This window comes from Salvelinus alpinus, chromosome 4, assembly GCF_045679555.1.
Source record: "Salvelinus alpinus chromosome 4, SLU_Salpinus.1, whole genome shotgun sequence".
NCBI classification, from domain to species: domain Eukaryota; kingdom Metazoa; phylum Chordata; class Actinopteri; order Salmoniformes; family Salmonidae; genus Salvelinus; species Salvelinus alpinus.
The window spans coordinates 67,590,949-67,610,663 of NC_092089.1; the positions used below are offsets into that span (position 1 = coordinate 67,590,949).

Sequence of the window (19,715 nt, forward strand, 5' to 3'; positions counted from 1 at the left end):
TAATCCACCCCGAACCACTAATTCCTATGATTAACAGTGTTAGTGTTACATTGAAAACTATTTTTGTTAACAAATGTTTCATTTTGGCGTTATAGCATGACTGGTAGAAACATGTGAAAATCGTTTTTGGAAATCTGTTGCAGCTCAAGTCTACTACAAAACCCACAATGCAATGCTCTCTCTGGGCTGGCTAGCTAGAAAACATACAGTGGGGCAAAAAAGTATTTAGTCAGCCACCAATTGTGCAAGTTCTCCCACTTAAAAAGATGAAAGATGGCCTGTAATTTTCATCATAGGTACACTTCAACTATGACAGACAAAATGAGAAAAAAATCCAGAAAATCACAATGTAGGATTTTTAATGAATTTGCAAATTATGGTGGAAAATAAGTATTTGGTCAATAACAAAAGTTTCTCAATACTTTGTTATATACCCTTTGTTGGCAATGACAGAGGTCAAACGTTTTCTGTAAGTCTTCACAAGGTTTTCACACACTGTTGCTGGTATTTTGGCCCATTCCTCCATGCAGATCTCCTCCAGAGCAGTGATGTTTTGGGGTTGTTGCTGGGCAACACGGACTTTCAACTCCCTCCAAAGATTTTCTATGGGGTTGAGATCTGGAGACTGGCTAGGCCACTCCAGGACCTTGAAATGCTTCTTACGAAGCCACTCCTTCGTTGCCCGGGCGGTGTGTTTGGGATCATTGTCATGCTGAAAGACCCAGCCACGTTTCATCTTCAATGCCCTTGCTGATGGAAGGAGGTTTTCACTCAAAATCTCACGATACATGGCCCCATTCATTCTTTTCTTTACACGGATCAGTCGTCCTGGTCCCTTTGCAGAAAAACAGCCCCAAAGCATGATGTTTCCACCCCCATGCTTCACAGTAGGTATGGTGTTCTTTGGATGCAACTCAACATTCTTTGTCCTCCAAACACGACGAGTTGAGTTAACCAAAATATAACTTTTTGGTTTCATCTGACATTCTCCCAATCTTCTTCTGGATCATCCAAATGCTCTCTAGCAAACTTCAGACGGGCCTGGACATGTACTGGCTTAAGCAGGGGGACACGTCTGGCACTGCAGGAGTTGAGTCCCTGGCGGCGTAGTATGTTACTGATGGTAGGCTTTGTTACTTTGGTCCCAGCTCTCTGCAGGTCATTCACTAGGTCCCCCCGTGTGGTTCTGGGATTTTTGCTCACCGTTCTTGTGATCATTTTGACCCCACGGGGTGAGATCTTGCGTGGAGCCCCAGATCGAGGGAGATTATCAGTGGTCTTGTATGTCTTCCATTTCCTAATAATTGCTCCCACAGTTGATTTCTTCAAAACAAGCTGCTTACCTATTGCAGATTCTGTCTTCCCAGCCTGGTGCAGGTCTACAATTTTGTTTCTGGTGTCCTTTGACAACTCTTGGCCATAGTGGAGTTTGGAGTGTGACTGTTTGAGGTTGTGGACAGGTGTCTTTTATACTGATAACAAGTTCAAACAGGTGCCATTAATACAGGTAACGAGTGGAGGACAGAGGAGCCTCTTAAAGAAGAAGTTACAGGTCTGTGAGAGCCAGAAGTCTTGCTTGTTTGTAGGTGACCAAATACTTATTTTCCACCATAATTTGCAAATAAATTCATTAAAAATCCTACAATGTGATTTTCTGGATTTTTCCCCCTCATTTTGTCTGTCATAGTTGAAGTGTACCTATGATGAAAATTACAGGCCTCTCATCTTTTTCATTGGGAGAACTTGCACAATTGGTGGCTGACTAAATACCTTTTTGCCCCACTGTAGCTACACACAATAATACCAAAGTCAAAGCATGGGAAGTAGCTACCTACTGTAAAAATCTGCTAAACTGCACTATCAATTTAGAAGTCTCTCACCGAGTTCAACTTGCATTTCATCTCTGCCCAGAGCACATTTCTTTCCCACAGAGTTACTTTTGAAGAGATGGGAATCTCCATTAGAATTGTATTAACACCCATTGTGTACGTTGCCCATGCATCGTCAATGGGATGCGCAGTGCATTCTGGGACAAGGAGAGCCCTCCAAGGAGTGAATGGGAATCAATTGGGTGCTAGCTCAAAAAACAAACATGGCATGCATTTCATGAACAAGTACAACATTGCAAAATAGACTCATATCCTGCCTTTCAGAAGGGATTGCGTGACAATTAGCTTAGCAACCGCATTAGGTGAATGTGATGAGTTGACAGTCAGTTTTGGTTGGGCGATTTTCCATATATTGCCCAATTGGATACCCATCTCCTTTCTGTTACATCTTCATTTCCCACAGACACAGCACATTGCGACATGGTACTTACAGAAATGTAGTTCAATAATTTGGTACACTGTTTAGATTAACTTATGGCTGGGTGGCAGTATTGAGTAGCTTGGATGAATAAGGTGCCCAGAGTAAACTGCCTGCTACCCAGGCTCAGATATGCATATTATTAGTAGATTTGGATAAAAAAACACTCTGAAGTTTCTAAAACTGTTTGAATGATGTCTGAGTATAACAGAACTCATATGGCAGGCAAAAACCTGAGAAAAAAATCCAACCAGGAAGTGGGAAATCTGAGGTTTGTCTATCCAATATACAGTGGGATATTGGCCATATTGCACTTCCTACGGCTTCCACTAGATGTCAACAGTCTTTAGAACCTTGTTTGATGCTTCTACTGTGAAGAATGAGGGAAGGAGAGCTCTTTGAGTCAGGTGCCTGGCATGAGCTGAACATGCGTGCTTACGTGAGAGCGACCTGCTTTCCATTGCATTTCTGAAGACAAAGGAATTCTCCGGTTGAAACATTATTGAAGATTTGTTAAAAACATCCTAAAGATTGATTCTATACATCGTTTGACATGTTTCTACGAACTGTAATGGAATTGTTTGACTTTGTCTGACCTGCTCGTCATGAATTTGGATTACTGGACTGGAAGCGCGAACAAAATGGAGGTATTTGGACATAAATGATGGACTATATCGAACAAAACAAACATTTATTGTGGAACTGGGATTCCTGGGAGTGCATTCTGATGAAGATCAAAGGTAAGTGAATATTTATAATGCTATTTCAGACTTCTGTTGACTCAAACATGGCGGATATCTGTATGGCTTATTTGGGCTCGGAGCGCTGTACTCAGATTATAGCATGGTGTGCTTTTTCCGTATTTTTTATTTTTTTTATTTTTTCTGACAGTGGTTGCATTAAGGAGAAGTTTATCTAAAGTTCCATGTATAATACTTGTATCTTTTATCAATGTTTATTATGAGTATTTCTGTAAATTGATGTGGCTCTCTGCAAAATCACCAGATGTTTTGGAGGCAAAACATTACTGAACATAGCACGCCAATGTAAACTAATATTTTTGGATATAAATATGAACTTTATCGAACAAAACATACATGTATTGTGTAACATGAAGTCCTATGCGTGTCATCTGATGCAGATCGTCAAAGGTTAGTGATACATTTATCTCTTTCTGCTTTTCGTGACTCCTCCCTTTGGCTGTGACTAGGTGCTGACCTAACAATCGTTTGGTGTGCTTTCGTACCAAAGTCTTTTTGAAATCGAACACTGTGGTGGGATTAACAACAAGTTTATCTTTAAGCACATCTAAGCAAAATATATACTTTGTCATGTCGATATAAAATGGATGGATGTGTTCGACAACTATGCCCATACCAGCGATTGGCTGATTTGACGATCTGGAATTCAGGTAATTGTTTTAAAAGTGTTACAAAATGTGAGTGTGTGGTACACAATCACCAGAGACAAGAATTATGTAGCTATGACACGTTTCTACATGATTTCCTGACGTTCAGACGGACCACTTAGAAGTTAAATCATGGTGACATTTTTTATTTTACCCAAATAATGCTCCTCCACTCCCAATATTACTGGAATAGATGTGCATCTTTAGCCATTGTTCTTTACAGAGTAGCTCAATAGGTTTGTCCTCTTGACTAGCTCCTAACACAGCAAACAAAGCTGCAGCAATATCTCAGTAATGTATTAGTGAACCAGCCTTAATGATCACCTGTTTGTGTGATAGCGTGATTAGGCCTTGGTGTAGCCTGCCCTAGCAGACACAGTAAAGAGCAGGCTGAGGATATCACAGAATGTGAAAAAGGAGACCGAGTCAGTCACCATCCTTCTATCCACTCAAAAAAGGAGGGCAGTGGGCAAATAGTGGGCATGCTCCATTACGATGGACGCAAATAACAGTCCACCATATCAACATTAATGACTGAGTCCCTGGTTACACCCAACTATGCTCCAGTCCATACCCATTAACCCTACTACTACCCCTTGAGAATGTTGATACCATACATTTTTCAAAGCCAATATTAGTCAAACTATGTATTGATCCAGGACTTTCTCTCCATACATGTCAACGTAATGTAGAACTGAAAGAGCCAGGTGTCCCAGGGCTATACAGTGCGACCATTTTAAAATGTAGGAGCACCAGTGCGGCTAGAAAAATGAAGGATTCTACATTTCTTTGTGTGCACCTAACTGTTTCAACTTAGGTGCACACATCATCCTTGTAAAAAGGTCAACATAGAGAAGAGCTGACGAGGGGAGGAAGAGGGCACCTGCATCCATCTCTCCATCACTATGGAGATTTGCATCGATAAGCATACATTAGACCTGAATGGGCTGGCTGCAGAAAATCAGACAGACTGACGCAGCACAAAGCCGGGCCAGAACGTGGGTAGTGTTTTTTAAACCAGAAGTCAATGGTGACTGTATTATGGAAAACCATTAGGATACACAACAGATTTGCCTGCCTAGCCTATGTCCACAACTAAAACACTATCCTTTGAAAACAACCTACTTTTTCCTGCATCAGACCATAGAGGACATTCCATTTTATATAGCATATGCTTGCTAGCTGCGGAGGCGCCACATTGCTGCGATAGGGGGAAACTCCTTAACCGATTAGTCTGAAGTACGTAACTTATCCTATTAGGCAGTTAGGATATAGTACAGGAACAGCTTTGAACAGAGCTCTCTATAAATCACACGCAACATAGTAAATAGACTGGCTATAGACGGGTTGGTTGTTTAGCAACAAAACCGACAACTATTGGGCAAAATCATACACGGTTGGCTTAGATTGTTGACATGTAACCCATTATATTTTCAATAAACATTGGAGACAAACACATTTGCACAATGATCACTTGTCTTTAAAATACATTGTAGGTGACAGTTGTTGGTTAGCTAGCAAGCAATTATTTTAGCCATAATAGTATTGACATGAAATCTGTCAAAATACCTCAAAACAAGACATGGTATCAAGAACAAGATTAAACAAGTCACTTACAATTCCCCACATGGCAGTTTCTTGTCATTGTTGCTATCTGTCCATCCAGAATCACAGCAATACAGACTTCTTCCCCATTGAAGCGTGCACATAATTTGACGTTGTCAGCTAACCCATCTATATTGGTTTAGGCTAGCTAGGCTAGGGAACAGCCCCAGGCAGAGCTGTTAGGGGAGGCAGTAAGAGACCACTCTCCACGGGGCTCCTGTCTTGGAAGAGGCCAGTCAATGGTCATAAACAGGAAGCAGGCCAGCCTGCACTAACATGAGGCTGCAATTATGTTCACAGATGGCCAAAACCACCAGTATCCAACCAGCAAACATCTAACTTCAAGGCACTATGGGTAATGCACACCAATGAGCACTTGTATAACAGTATGAGGCATAAGGGTACTCAGATATCCACCCGACTTCATAACCCCTTATTCTTCACAATAAACTGAGAACATTGGTTCACTGCTAAAGAAGACCCATGCTGACTGACCGTTGCACTGGTGCCTCCTGTTCAAAGCACCACCCACCACACACACACACACATACACACATACCAGTCAGACGACGAGTAAGTTCAGTGGGTCAGTGAAGTTGTTCCAACACTCGCGCTCCCTCTCTCTCCCTCTCTCTCTCTCCAGGACCCCGGCTGCAGCGGTAACAGGCTGGGTGTTACTTGGTTGGCAGGAAGTGCAGTACTGCAGATGCCTGGAGTGTAATGTGTCCACACGGTCTAACAATGACAGCCTTCACCGGGCACAACTGTGATGAGGGTGCGCACACACACAGACAGCAGATCTTGTCCATGAGAACTTGGGACACATTCACTCAAGAGCTAAGCCTGGGCTATTTCCAGAGCCACCGGGATGATACGTCAGCGACAGCAGGTCGTACGCCATTCTCACTGGCTAATGAGAGAATGCCCTGACCAGAGCTTGGCTCCTTAGGGTGCACACAAGGACTGTCCCAGGTGTGGACATACATCACATTTCATCAACATCACTCATGGTGGGCCAACAAGTGCAATTGAGTGGATAGGCTAGTAGGCTCAATGCTTATACAGTCCACTGATTCAAAGCAAAATCTATGAACTAGGCCCATCTTTCCTTTTTAGTGTGTCATTTACTACTCTATACCGTCAAAATGAGAGGGCGATGGACTGGCCTCTTATTCAAATAATGTAGTCTACATTTGCTTCTCAAATCTTTCCACTGTGCCGAAAGGAGAGGGCCTTTTGCATGAGTAAGCACATCCATGATCGTTAACTGCAACACAATCAGTTCTTATTCACCTTATAAAAAGAGTTGACCTGCCTGGGGGCACGTTCTTCTCTGTGCTGTAATGCCTGGTGAGGAACCAAACTGTGTTCTTGACTGGGGCTCTGCCATCTCACTGACTAGCGGGTCATGACCTCAACTCAGGGTTAACCTCCTGCAGAATGCAGAGATGACAGGATCTCCTCCTAGCCGTTTCACTGCTACAAGCGACTGCACCAAATAAGGCCTGTCAATTTCCTCCTTTGATTCAGTCACAGCGATTCAGAAATATTGATCAAGCTTTTGATTCTACAGCCCAGGCAGAGCCAGGATTCAGATAGCCGTGCCTGGATTTGAGTCCCAGGCATCTGATCTGCACTCAAGGTCTGAATGCCCAGTTTGATACACAAGCTCACATTCTTGTGGAGATTTTAAGGCTGGACTAGATTCCAGCCATTATTTTGTTAGCCTTCCTATGTCCAAATGTTGAGGGAACCTCTACAAAGTCAGTGCAGTTGGGATTTTCAAACATCCCCTCATCACCCTCTAGGCTAGATTGCATTTCACTGGAAAATACTTCCACAAAGCCACAAAAATCAGTGTGGATAACTTTCAGAGTGAAAATAGTGAATGGGAAACTGGATGAAGAAAAGTTATGGTCTACTTTCAGAAACCCCTTCTCCACAAGGAAAATTGCACACCCAAGCCGTGTTATGTTGGGGGGGGGGGGGACACTAGCATTTCAGCCAAATCTTACAGCTTGAGTCAAAACAAACTGGGCATTCAGACCTTCTGACGTAGACCCAGTGAGCACTTGGCTGCCACTCAGGAAGTGGCCCGCAGAAGAGATAAAAGGAATGAACGAGGGACATTGAAAGGAACTGTGTGTAAATAAAATTACTGCCGTTATAGAGGAGTAAAAGACAGAAAAAGTGTTGGTTTATACAGCAATTTTCAACCGCTCAAGAAACAACCCTTTATCACTGACTGCATCCATGAAAACTAGCTGTAACTGGACAGTCTTATCCTCCATCAGCAGCTATGTGGGCTTGTTGTTCAGTGCCTGTGTGGAACTCAGTGCAAAACCACGTTAGAAGTTATGTAGCTAGCTACCTTGTCAAGACAATTTTTGACCATGATTACACTATTCTAGTCACTCTAATCGTGCTAAACTTTCAGTCACTCATCTAACATAGGGTTTGGATTATTGCAATTCTCTATTGAATGGACATATCTTTATAAAACTTGAATTAAATATTAATTTTATGGGTGAACACCTTAGAACCTGTGACATGTAAACAAGGTTAGTACAGTAGACTGAAATATTTTTTACTTTGAGATAATGTTCACTGCTTGAATCCCGCTTGAATGCTAGCTAGCTAACAGGCCAAGACAATTGATGTTGTAACGTTAACTAGCTAAAGTTAGCTAACAGTTACATACAGCCAAGTAGGAAAACTGCTGCATAGACAAATAAATATGGTTAGCTAACTAACGTTAGCTCTTTGCTCAGCTACCCTGCTAATTTAATTTAAAAAAGTATCACTTGCTGGCCTTCCCAGAATCAATCTTATTAGCCAAGATATCTACCTAACGTTGGCTAGTAAACTAGTTAGTTAGCCAGCCAGAAACCACCGTTTACTACTTTTCATACAAAATGGCAGGGTACCTAAAGTTAGCTTATTAGTTAACGGTAAGACTAGGAGTCAAAGATGGGCATGACGTTAGTCAGAAAGTAAACACTTGTGAGGCTGGCTAGCTAAGTGTATACACAAATCAGCCAACTATGTTAAATGGCCAAATAAGTTAGTTAGGTAAAAGCCAACTAGTTAGCCAAATATAAAAAATAAAAAAAGTTAACAATGTATGTATGGCGCCAGACATCAGCGCGCAGATGTGTCAAACCGTCATGAACCAACGATTGGTTGTCGTTCTGCTACTACAGTAACTCTGTTAGTTTAGATGTTTAATTGCAGTTCACAATAAATAAACTAACTTTAATTGAAACATGCCGAACGTTGTACCAAATATAATGGCGTGGTTATGATACCTAGCCATGTTACATTACAGTGCAAAATAAATGACCCGGTAAACTATCATTTTGATGTAGCCATTTCGCTAGCTAGTAGTAGCTTTGACAGATAACGTTAGCTATCAAACTAGCACCGGAGGGGATCAGACTACCAACCCCAGCACATTGTCAACGGATAGCTACGGCTTACTAGCCACAAAACATGTTCAAAATGTGTAGCTAGGTTACCGGTAGCAGGGTCACTTAGCAAACAACCAAGAGCAATTTCGACTTAATGAAATACATTTGGCACATCAATATTTAGTTATGCTATGTGTATTTCTTACCCATTTGAGCTCGCAACTCTTTCAGAGACGTTGCACCCTCCGCCATTTCTATGAAGTTTTCCTTCTCTATTTTTTATGGCACATTACCCAGAAACGCGCATAATCCGCGGGTACGTGGACATCCAAGTAAAACATGAGCCAATAATAGGCAATAGCGTCACCTAGCGTGAGAATTTATGGTTGACAGTAGGCAACTGTTGCTTATCATGTATTTTGACATGTTGATGGTGAAATCCTTTCAAAACACAGATTATGGAATGATAATGTATGCATGTTTTATTACAATGGAAGTTTAATTAGAACACAAATAATATTAGGCCTCCCGAGTGGCGCCACGGTCTAAGGCACTGCATCGCAGTGCAGGATGCGTCACTACAGTCCCTGGTTTGAATCCAGGCTGTATCACATCTGGCCGTGATTGGGAGTTCCATAGGGCAGCGCACAATTCGCCCGGCTTCGTCCGGGTTTGGCTGGAGTAGGCCGTCATTGTAAATAAGAATTGGTTCTTAACTGACTTGCCTAGTTAAATAAAGGTTACATTTAATATATATTGTTTTGTATAAACATTATATGTATTGCTGTCATAGCATAAATACAAAGTCTCCTTGAGGACTTACCTTATGGAGAAAGCTGGAGAGTCTGAGGAGATAGTTTCAGGAGAAACTGCTTTGCTGCAGTGGTGAACCAACCCCTCCCATAAAGAAAACAACATGTTCTCCCTATTTCCATCCAACACTAATGCTTTTGTCCTACCCCATTTCAAATGCCTTAGCCAGCGGGCCCTCATTAATTTGAATGGAAAACAGGGAGAAACATGACACTGTGGGTTCAGTTACACTTCCCAGAATGATACAGAAGAGCCCCATGTTATTTAACACTCTAACCACCATCACAAATAATGGAAGTGGTAGTGAGATGTTGGGCCAGTATACCTATGAGATACTATAAACCCCACAATGGTATATTTGTCATGGGTTCACAGCCTGCAGTTTACATACTATTTGATGGTTTATGATGACGTCTCTGTGCTTTGCATCCTGTGATTCGGATGACAAAGTCATCTATCTAGGTCACATTACAATGCTGACTATTCACACCATATGCAAACAAATGATACCACACTGTCTTATGCAACAGAAAGGAGTTCAACGGTATTACATATGTAATGGCTATACATTCAATGGGTTAATTTAACCAAATGTGTACAAGCAATGGCAGTTTATAGCCCAAAAGAAATCACGTTTCAAACTGTCAAGTGCTGCTCCGTTTCGCTTGATTAAACCAACATTGACATAATGACAAAGCAAAAACAGGTTTTTAGAAATGTTTAAAAATTCATAAAATAAATACGTTTTCAGACCCTTTGCTATGAGACTCGAAATTGAGCTCAGGTGCATCCTGTTTCCATTGATAATCCGTGAGATGTTTCTACAACTTGATTGGAGTCCACCTGTGGTAAATTCAATTGAATGGACGTGATTTAGAAAGGCACATACCTGTCTATACAAGGTCCCACAGGTGAAAAAACCAAGCCACGAGGTCGAAGGAATTGTCCGTAGAGCGAGACAAGATTGTGTCGAGGCACAGATCTGGGGAAGGGTACCAAAACATTTCTGCAGCATTGAAGGTCCCCAAGAACACAGTGGACATCATTCTTAAATGTAAGAAGTTTGGATTCACCAAGACTCTTTCTAGAGCTGGCTGCATGGTCAAACTGATCAATCTGGGGAGAAGGGCCTTGGTCAGGGAGGTGATGGTCACTCTGACAGAGCTCCACAGCATCACGCTGTGGGGATGTTTCTCAGCGGCAGGGACTGGGAGACTAATCAGGATCGAGGGAAAGATGAACGGAGCAAAGTGCAGAGAGATCCTTGATGAAAACCTGTTCCAAAACATTCAGGACGTCAGCGCTCATGACCTTTGCCCCACGACCTCAGGACCTGGGGCAAAGGTTCACCTTCCAACAGGACAACGACCCAAAGCATACAGCCAAGACAACCCAGGAGTGGCTTGGGGACAAGTCTCTGAATATCCTTGAATGGCCCAGCCAGAGCCCGGTCTTGAACCCGATTGAACATATCTGGAGAGACCTGAAAATAGCTGTGCAGCGACACTCCCAATCCAACTTGACAGAGCTTGAGAGGATCTGTAGAGAAGAATGGAAGAAACTCCCCAAATACAGGTGTACCAAGCTTGTAGCGTCAAACCCAAGAAGACTTGAGGCTGTAATTGCTGCCAAAGCTGCTTCAACAAAGTACTGAGTAAAGGGTCTGAAAACTTATGTAAATTTGATATTTCAGTTATTATTAATTTATGTTTTTTGGGGAAAAAATCTAAATACCTGTTTTTGCTTTGTCATTATGGGGTATTGTGTTTAGATTGATGAGGGGAGAAAACAATTGAATCCATTTTAGAATAAGGCTGTAACGTAACAAAATGTGGAAAAAGTCAAGGGGTCTGAATACTTTCCAAATGCACTGTATGTCACACAGGCCAAGGTGGGATTGGCAACATGTCCCTAGGGCCTGGATGTCTCTGTGTGATTGGTCACCAGACCACGGTGTATCCTAGCAACAACGTCAGGGCGGGGCAGGAGGGCGGCGGCCTGGGCCAGTTGGGGCAGTAGGATGTAGGTGGAGGTGCGCAGGTACTGGAAGAGATCCTGGAAGCCATGGAGGTTAGAAAGGACCTCCGGGGTGACACCCAGGGAATAGCCCAGCCTTCTCACCCCGCTGCCCCGGCCACAGCCCCCTGAGTCCAGCAGCAGAGACAGGTCCTGGACTGTGTCATAGTTTAGCTCCTCCAGACTCTGACCTGGACCAGCACAAGAAGACTAGGAGTTCAGTGTCAGTCAATGACATAAATATTGGTGTAAGCACTGTAATAGAGACTTGTCAGTCAACACCCAAACCGTGGAAACACAAAAAGTCAACCTGATATCAGTTTCTGAAAACATTTGGTTGTATATTCATATGAAAATACCAGAGCATGAATTGATTGAATTGATCAATCTCACCCTCAACATCACTTGATCGACATGGGAGAGCCTACTGTACCTTGAGCTACTGTGCAGATTTCTAACAGTTTTTGTTCCATCTACAAATGAAAAGTGGAGTGAGTTAGACTAGTTATAAGAATTTCCTAGTGTCTCATAATTTATAATAGATCATTATTCATTAGAAAATGAAAATGAAAACACAAAGCACATGCAATACCTGCTCTGGTGTGTGACAGTGTCCTCTCTGACCCTCCCAGGGGCCGTCTTCACCTCCATGTTGAAGGGATGGCTTAATGTTGGTGGTGACATTGATGACAATAGAGGTGGGATGCACTTTACCCTCATTACTCAGTGAGCTTAGGCATCTTATTGGTGGAAAGAAAGAGGATCTATTGTTTGACATCTATTCATCCACCAGCCAACATGACCGGTAGACGGAGCAATGCAGAGAAGATTGTTCAATTGACCCGATTACAGTTATTCCCCAAAGCAGAACCTCTGGCCAGGAGGATAGGTACCTGTGTTGGGCGTTCTGTGTTGGTCCAGGACTCTCTGATGGGGTAACTGGTGGTTTCTCTCCAGTCTCTGTGGTGTTAGAGAGGAGTGTATTCCGTGGGAAGGCTGTGTCTACTTCAGAATGTAGACCTTCAGGACAATACTTTGGAACCTGTTCTGAACACCCCACAAAAAAAAACCACATATAATCCACATTCCATTCCCACCTTGTGTGAATACAGAAAACAAATGTGAGATCGAGTACAGTTTTTAGCCATGGTTTGAACGTGAAGGCAAAACTCACTGAATCTCTCAATGATCAGTAGTAAGGCCCAAAGCAACAGAAGCAGTAGGAAGATTGAGGCGGAAGTCACTGAACCAATAAGAGCCATGGAGACTTGGACCGTATCCAGCGTCACTAGATGAACAATACACACATAACCATCATCTACACAACTAGTTTTAAGAGTCAATGTACTATTACTCACTGTTCTCTGTAACTCCTTTGAAACTTCTCCTGGAAATAGTGATTGCCAATGAAATTCTCACTCTGAGGAAGATCATTTGAAAATCAATGGGCGCTACCAGTGGAAGGCTTACAGTGATGTTATAATTGTTTGCTAACAACATTCACTTATTTGCTGGCTGTTAGATTCATGTTTACCTTACCTGCTGTGGAGGTGTGTTTCCACTGCAAAGGTAAACACTCTTTCCGGATCTTGCCTGTGGGGCTGTAACAGGGCATGCACGACAGGTCCACCTCCCCACTCCTACTTCTGAGCTTATAATACCTGAGTACAGACATAAACACCAGACATAAACACCAGACATAAAGACATACGCAGCATGGCCCATGGGGATGGTGACTGATCCTAAGTTTCCTTCATGCTCTCTAAGACTACAACGGTTTTTGGCCTCTCCTGAACGTTATTGGAATACAATACAATGGAATTGTAATCAGTATTATGTCACAAACGGAAACCAGCCAAGTCCAAACTTGACCCCCTGAAGTGAAATGTTACGTGTTTCCTTTTGTCTGCACTGCACTTTACTCACCCCATAGATATAGGACTTACCCTGGGAGGCAGTTGCCACACTGGGCGTTGTTGGTGGGTGAGCACACTGCTCTCTCCTGGCGGTTTAGCAGAATACAACGAGTGCACTGCCAGCAGGGGGCCAACCCAGTCTCAGTACTGAACTGCCCCTCTGCACACGCCACACAGCGGCCGCCCTCTCCCCCATCCCCATAACCACAGTCCTGGGACAGGAATCAGACAGGTGTAGAGCCAGAGGCAGTTAAACAGATACACACAGACAAACAGACACATAGACACATAGACACACAGCCCACCACACACACACACACAGACAGACAGACAGACTCATGCATGCACGCACGCATGCATGCACGCACGCACGCACGCACGCACGCACGCACGCACGCACGCACGCACGCACGCACGCACGCACGCATGCACACACACACACACACACACACACACAGGCATATGGATGGACGAACTAACGGACGGACGGACGCACACGCACGCACGCACGCACGCACGCACGCACGCACGCACGCACACACACACACACACACACACACACACACACACACACACACACACACACACACACACACACAGTAACTCTATGTGTTACGTCTGTTAGCTGCTCCCCAGGTCCACAGACAGGACAGTCAACACAACTGCCATTAGAGTGCAGAAACTGGGTCTGATCACAGCTGGGCTCAGACAGTGCCAGCAGACAGGATGCCTGTGGAGAAGCACAAGCCACAAATAAACACTTATTGGCATAACTCTATGGTGAAACCCCCCCACAACATAACACAGAATGTAGAAGGACCTACCATCAGCAGAGCTGCAGAAACACTGGCCTCCATAGAAAGACCCTCCATGGTCCTGCAGTCTGGGCTGCTCAATGTGGGAGACATTCAAATTATAGTAATCAACTGAAGAAGTCAGGAAATCATTCATTTCTCCATCATTTTGCAAAAAGAGTAGACTGCCCTCTAGGGGTTCCAAGTCATATTTTTACAAAATGCCACAAACATTCTGTCAATGATAGCTGATGTCAGAAAAATTCTAAATTGTAGCCAATATTGATTACATTTCAGAATTTTGAATATGTCCATATGCCCAGTAGGTAGCAGTAATTCACCTTAACATTGCACAATGCCATAAAACACCAAAGAAGAAGAGCCAATATAGAGAAAAACAGCAACAATCATGCTAAATTACATAGACATAGTCCTTAATTACCATACCTGTAATGCTTCTTCCCAGTGTGTTCTCACTCAAACTTTATGGGTAAACTTTATGGGTGTCCAGGGTCTGTGGAACTCATCCAACATGTATTCGGAACTGCCTGCTACTCTACATGGCAGACCCTCACTCAGCACAGCAGAAGAGAACGAGAGGGTGCTTGCCTCCTTTAACCTTCAGGCCCCTCCCTCTCTCTCCACAGGGTGGCTCACAGTGGTGGGAAAGCTTCATGGGAATCCCCCTCTCACCACCCAGCATTCCTGCTCTGTGACACAGGAGAGATTCCCTCCCAGGCCAATAGAAGGCAAGGGAACACTGGGGATGCTGATGTCCACCTGGAGCCTACGTAACGGCTGGCCTTCTCAGGTTCCCCCTGGTCTGGTCCTGGCTGGGAAGCCCTTTCCAGGGGCTGGGCTCTGTTCTATAAGGTCAAGGAAGGGAGGGGGGAGCAGGTGAGCCTTGAAAGTGGATGAATACGGTCCTCTGTTTCATACAAAGGAATAGCCAGGTGTATGTTTTTTTTATTTTTTTAAATCTTTATTTTAACAGGGAAAACAGACTGAGACCTGGATCTCTTTTACGGCTGTGCCCTGTGTAAACATGTTGACATGTACAGTTTTAGACATACAGACAAGAACATTTCAAAACATACACAATTCAACAGAAACAATCACAGACAACATCATATTGATCCTCCATAAGCATTTTAAAATGGGCAAGGGACACCAGAGTGTCTAACTTAAGTTGGATCTGCAGTTTGTTCCATGAATAAGGTGCAAAGGAACTGAAGGCAGTCCTACCCAACTCTGTGGAGACCGCAGGAGTCTCTAATGTAATCCACATCTGTGATCTGGTTTTAAAATTAGTACATCTTGTGGAAATTAATGATGATATATATGGAGGTAGTTTTAAAAGAAGTGCTTTATAAATAAACAAGAGAGCATGTTGCTCTCGCCTCACAGATAGAGAGACCCAACCCACATGTTGATATAGGATACAGTGATGAGTTCTGTAACTATCACCCGTGATAAACCTGAGTGCACAATGGTAAATAGCATCCAGTGGTTTTAATGTGTTTGCCGATGCATGCATATAGATAATATCACCATAATCTAAAACGGACATAAAAGTAGCCTGCACAATTTTTTCCCTATTTACAGAGGACAGACAAGCCCTGTTTCTGTAAAGGAATCCTATCTTGAATTTGAGCTTTTTTCCCAGTTCAGTAACATGTTTTTTAAAAGAAAGCCTATCATCTAACCATACCCCTAAGTATTTATATGCAGAGACCTTATTGATTTGATTTGAGTACCATGTAGGCTGTGTGTGTGCCTCCATGGGCCTTACTCCTCATGTAGTGTATTGCAGATTATAAACTGTATACAGAAATGCCAGTTATATAAAGAAAAAGACTCAACTACTGAATAGTGATGCACCTTGAAGGTTACAGCACACTAAATGCCCAATAGGTGGCAGGCTCAGGAGAATAAAGTAATGACCTTAAATCAAAACAGCAGACTCTCAGGAAAACTATTACATTTGTTATCTGAACTGAAAACCTAAAGGTGAACGTTGCACAACATTATAGTTCGGTATTGATATTTTATTATAGATCGCCATTAGATCTTGCGAAAGCAGCAGCAACTCTTCCTGGGGTCCACACAAAACATGAAACACAACATAATACAGAACATTAGTAGACAAGAGCAGCTCAAGGACAGAACTACATCAATTACATGACACTACACATAAGAGTCATTGGACAAAGTGTATTCTGTTTGTCAAGCGCCACGACTCTTGGCCTGAACATTAACACGCATCGCTTACGGTACGGTTTTGGAAGTTTAAGGACCTTATCTTTCATATCAGCAATAAATATTTTTCAAAAAACCTAAAGGTTAAATTGATACACACCCTTATAGGGTTAGGGTTCCCACACTGCCATATCTCCATGTTACAGCGGGTGTTTACAGAAGACAGAGGGACCACCAGTGTTAGTTAGCTAATCTAGCAAGTGCTGAACACCAGTGTGTCAGTGTGTAATGGAAAAAGGCCGCAAGAAACGTGTTGTCACTGAAAAATACTGTCGGCTGCAACTGTGATAAAGCCGGTTAAAACTGTGTACAGTAAGTGTATATCTTGCATTTGTGAAATAATTTTGATGTGATATGAAGGCAAAGGGCTTTATGTTTCTAGAACCGTATCGCAATTGAGAATCGATTCACGTTTAGAGGGAGTATTTGGCTGTTTTGGCTGTCAGAGCATTCGGAAAGTATTCAGACCACTTGACTTTTTCCACATTTTGTTACATTACAGCCTTTTTCTAAAACGTATTAAAAATGTTTTTTTTCGCTCATCAATCTACACACAATACCCCGTAATGACAAAGCAAAAACAGGCTTTTAGAAATGTTTGCAACTTCATAAAAAAAATCTAAAACTGAAATATCATATTTACATAAGTTTTCAGACCCTTTACTCAGTACTTTGTTGAATCAACTTTGGAAGCAATTAGAGTCTTGTGTCTTCTTGGGTATGACGCTACAAGCTTGACACACCTGTATTTGGGGAGTTTCTCCCATTCTTCTCTGCATATCCTCTCAAGCTCTGTCAGGTTGGATGGGGAGTGTCACTGCACAGCTATTTTCAGGTTTCTCCAGATGTTTGATCGGATTCAAGTCCGAGCTCTGGCTGAGCCACTCAAGGACATTCAGAGACTTGTCCGGAAAACACTCTTGCATTGTCTTGGCTGTATGCTTAGGGTCATTGTCCTGTTGGAAGGTATACCTTCGCCCCAGTCTGAGGTCCTGAGCGCTCTGGATTGGTTTTCATCAAGGATCTCTCTGTACTTTCCTCCGTTCATCTTTCCCTCGATCCTGACTAGTCTCCCAGTACCAGCCGCTGAAAAACATCCCCACAGTATGATGCTGCCATCACCATGCTTCACCGTAGGGATGGTGCCAAGTTTCCTCAAGACATGACGCTTGGCATTCAGGCCAAAAAGTTCAATCTTGGTTTCATCAGACCAGAGAATCTTATTTCTCATGGTCTGAGAGTCCTTTAGGTGCCTTTTGGCAAACTCCAAGCAGGCTATCATGTGCATTTTACTGAGGAGTGGCTTCTGTCTGACATAGGCCCTTCTCCCCTGATTGCTCAGTTTGGCAAGGCGGCCAGCTCTAGGAAGAGTCTTGGTGGTGCCAAACTTCTTACATTTAAGAATGATGGAGGCCACTGTGTTCTTGGGGACCTTTAATGGTGCAGACATTTTTTTGGTACCCTTCCCCAGATCTGTGCCTCGACACAATCCTGTCTCAGAGCTCTAAGGACAATTCCTTCGACCTCATGGTTTAGTTTTTGCTCTGACATGCACTGTCAACTGTGGTACCTTATGTAGACAGGTGTGTGCCTTTCCAAATCATGACCAATCAATTGAATTTACCACGTGTGGACTCCAATCAAGTTGTAGAAACATCTCAAGGATGATCAATGGAAATAGGATGCTCCTGAGCTCAATTTCAAGTCTCATAGCAAAGGGTCTGAATACTTATTTAAATAAGGTATTTCTTTATTTTTATTTTTAATAAATTTCCAAACATTTCTAAGAACCTGTTTTAGCTTTGTCATTATGGGGTATTGAGTGTAGATTGATGAGATTTGATATTTATATTTAATCAATTTTATAATAAGGCTGTAACATAACATAATGTGGAGAAAACCAAAGGGTCCAAATACCTTCCGCATGCACTGTACTTCTGAAATTAACATATTCTGTAAGGACCTTCGATCTTAAGGAGTAACAGTAGGCTCCTAAAGTGTACATCTTGGGCTACGCTCACACATACTACATGTGGGCACACATATGCACAAACACACACACTCTATAGCCTATATATTTATTTTACATTGCCTCTCTTATTCTCAGACTAAGCACATGCTGTACCACCATACAACAGGGTTGATTAAACTGTTATTCTCCTCAATTATAGTAAACCGTCTCCAATTTCAGTTCATATGCCATTCGGCATGGTGTTTGTCAAATGTCAGCAAGTATATCTTACACTTGCATTCAAATTAAGTCACTATTACCAGAAGGATTAGCCTAAATATTAATGCGAATCTAAATGTTACAGTATTTTCTAAGTATAAGTGCGTATTTTCGCTATGCATTGCTGCATGGCATCTGTGTGCATATCTTTGCATTTATTTTTTTATTATTATTATTTTTTAAATTGAACCTTTATTTAACTGTGCTAATGAGTGCATAGCTTATGATGTATAGACACCAGGTGGTTTCCCATCACCCCTGACTCATTCTCTAGACATGTCTGTCTGTTAGCTGCATATCAAATAGTGAAAAGACCCAAATCAAACAAATCAAAGCCTTTAACATACAGTTGAAGTCGGAAGTTTAAATACACCTTAAGCAAATACATTTAAAATCAGTTTTTCACAATTCCTGACATTTAATCCAAGTAAAAAGTTCCCTGTTTTAGGTCAGTTAGGATCACCACTTTATTTTAAGAATGTGAAATGTTAGAATAATCGTAGAGAGAATGATTTATTTCAGCTCTTATTTCTTTCATCACATTCCCAGTGGGTCAGAAGTTTACATACACTCAATTAGTATTTGGTAGCATTTCCTTTAAATTGTTTAACTTGGGTCAAACGTTCCAGGTAGCCTTCCACAAGCTTCGCACAATAAGTTGGGTGAATTTTGGCCCATTCCTCCTGACAGAGCTAGTGTAACTGGGTCAGATTTGTAGGCCTCCTTGCTCGCACACACTTTTTCATTTCTGCCCACAAATTTTCTATGGGATTGAGGTCAGGGCTTTGTGATGGCCACTCCAATACCTTGACTTTGTTGTCCTTAAGCCATTTTGCCACAACTTTGGAAGTATGCTTGGGGTCATTGTCCATTTGGAAGACCCATTTACGACCAAGCTTTAACTTCCTGACTGATGTCTGAGATGTTGCTTCAATATATCCACATGCATTTCCATCC

At 42.5% G+C, this 19,715-nt stretch overlaps 2 protein-coding genes across 18 annotated transcripts in view; both read right to left on the reverse strand.

Moving 5' to 3' along the window:
- The window catches only part of LOC139574233 (ensconsin-like), a 51,512-nt gene extending 42,467 nt beyond the window's left edge, over window positions 1–9,045 (reverse strand). For 15 of the 17 annotated variants that reach the window (XM_071398619.1, XM_071398618.1, XM_071398614.1 and 12 more), the window contains exon 1: window positions 8,937–9,033. Coding sequence is in view for 2 of the 17 variants with exons in the window: in XM_071398617.1 (XP_071254718.1) it covers window positions 8,937–8,982 (46 nt within the window). In the remaining 15 variants the exon portion in view is untranslated. Of the gene's footprint in view, window positions 1–8,936 lie in introns of all 17 variants that reach the window. The other 2 variants (XM_071398617.1, XM_071398604.1) reach the window with 1 other exon arrangement.
- Window positions 9,046–9,216: 171 nt separating this feature from the next.
- LOC139572640 (tumor necrosis factor receptor superfamily member EDAR-like) lies at window positions 9,217–14,347 on the reverse strand. Its single transcript, XM_071395322.1, has 9 exons — window positions 14,300–14,347; window positions 14,092–14,205; window positions 13,506–13,687; window positions 13,099–13,220; window positions 12,734–12,946; window positions 12,453–12,606; window positions 12,152–12,299; window positions 11,993–12,032; window positions 9,217–11,750 (listed from the first exon to the last, which is right to left on the reverse strand). The coding sequence occupies exons 1-9, from the start codon at window positions 14,345–14,347 to the stop codon at window positions 11,455–11,457; spliced, it is 1,317 nt and encodes a 438-aa protein (XP_071251423.1). The 3' UTR covers window positions 9,217–11,454.
- Window positions 14,348–19,715: the final 5,368 nt, after the last annotated feature.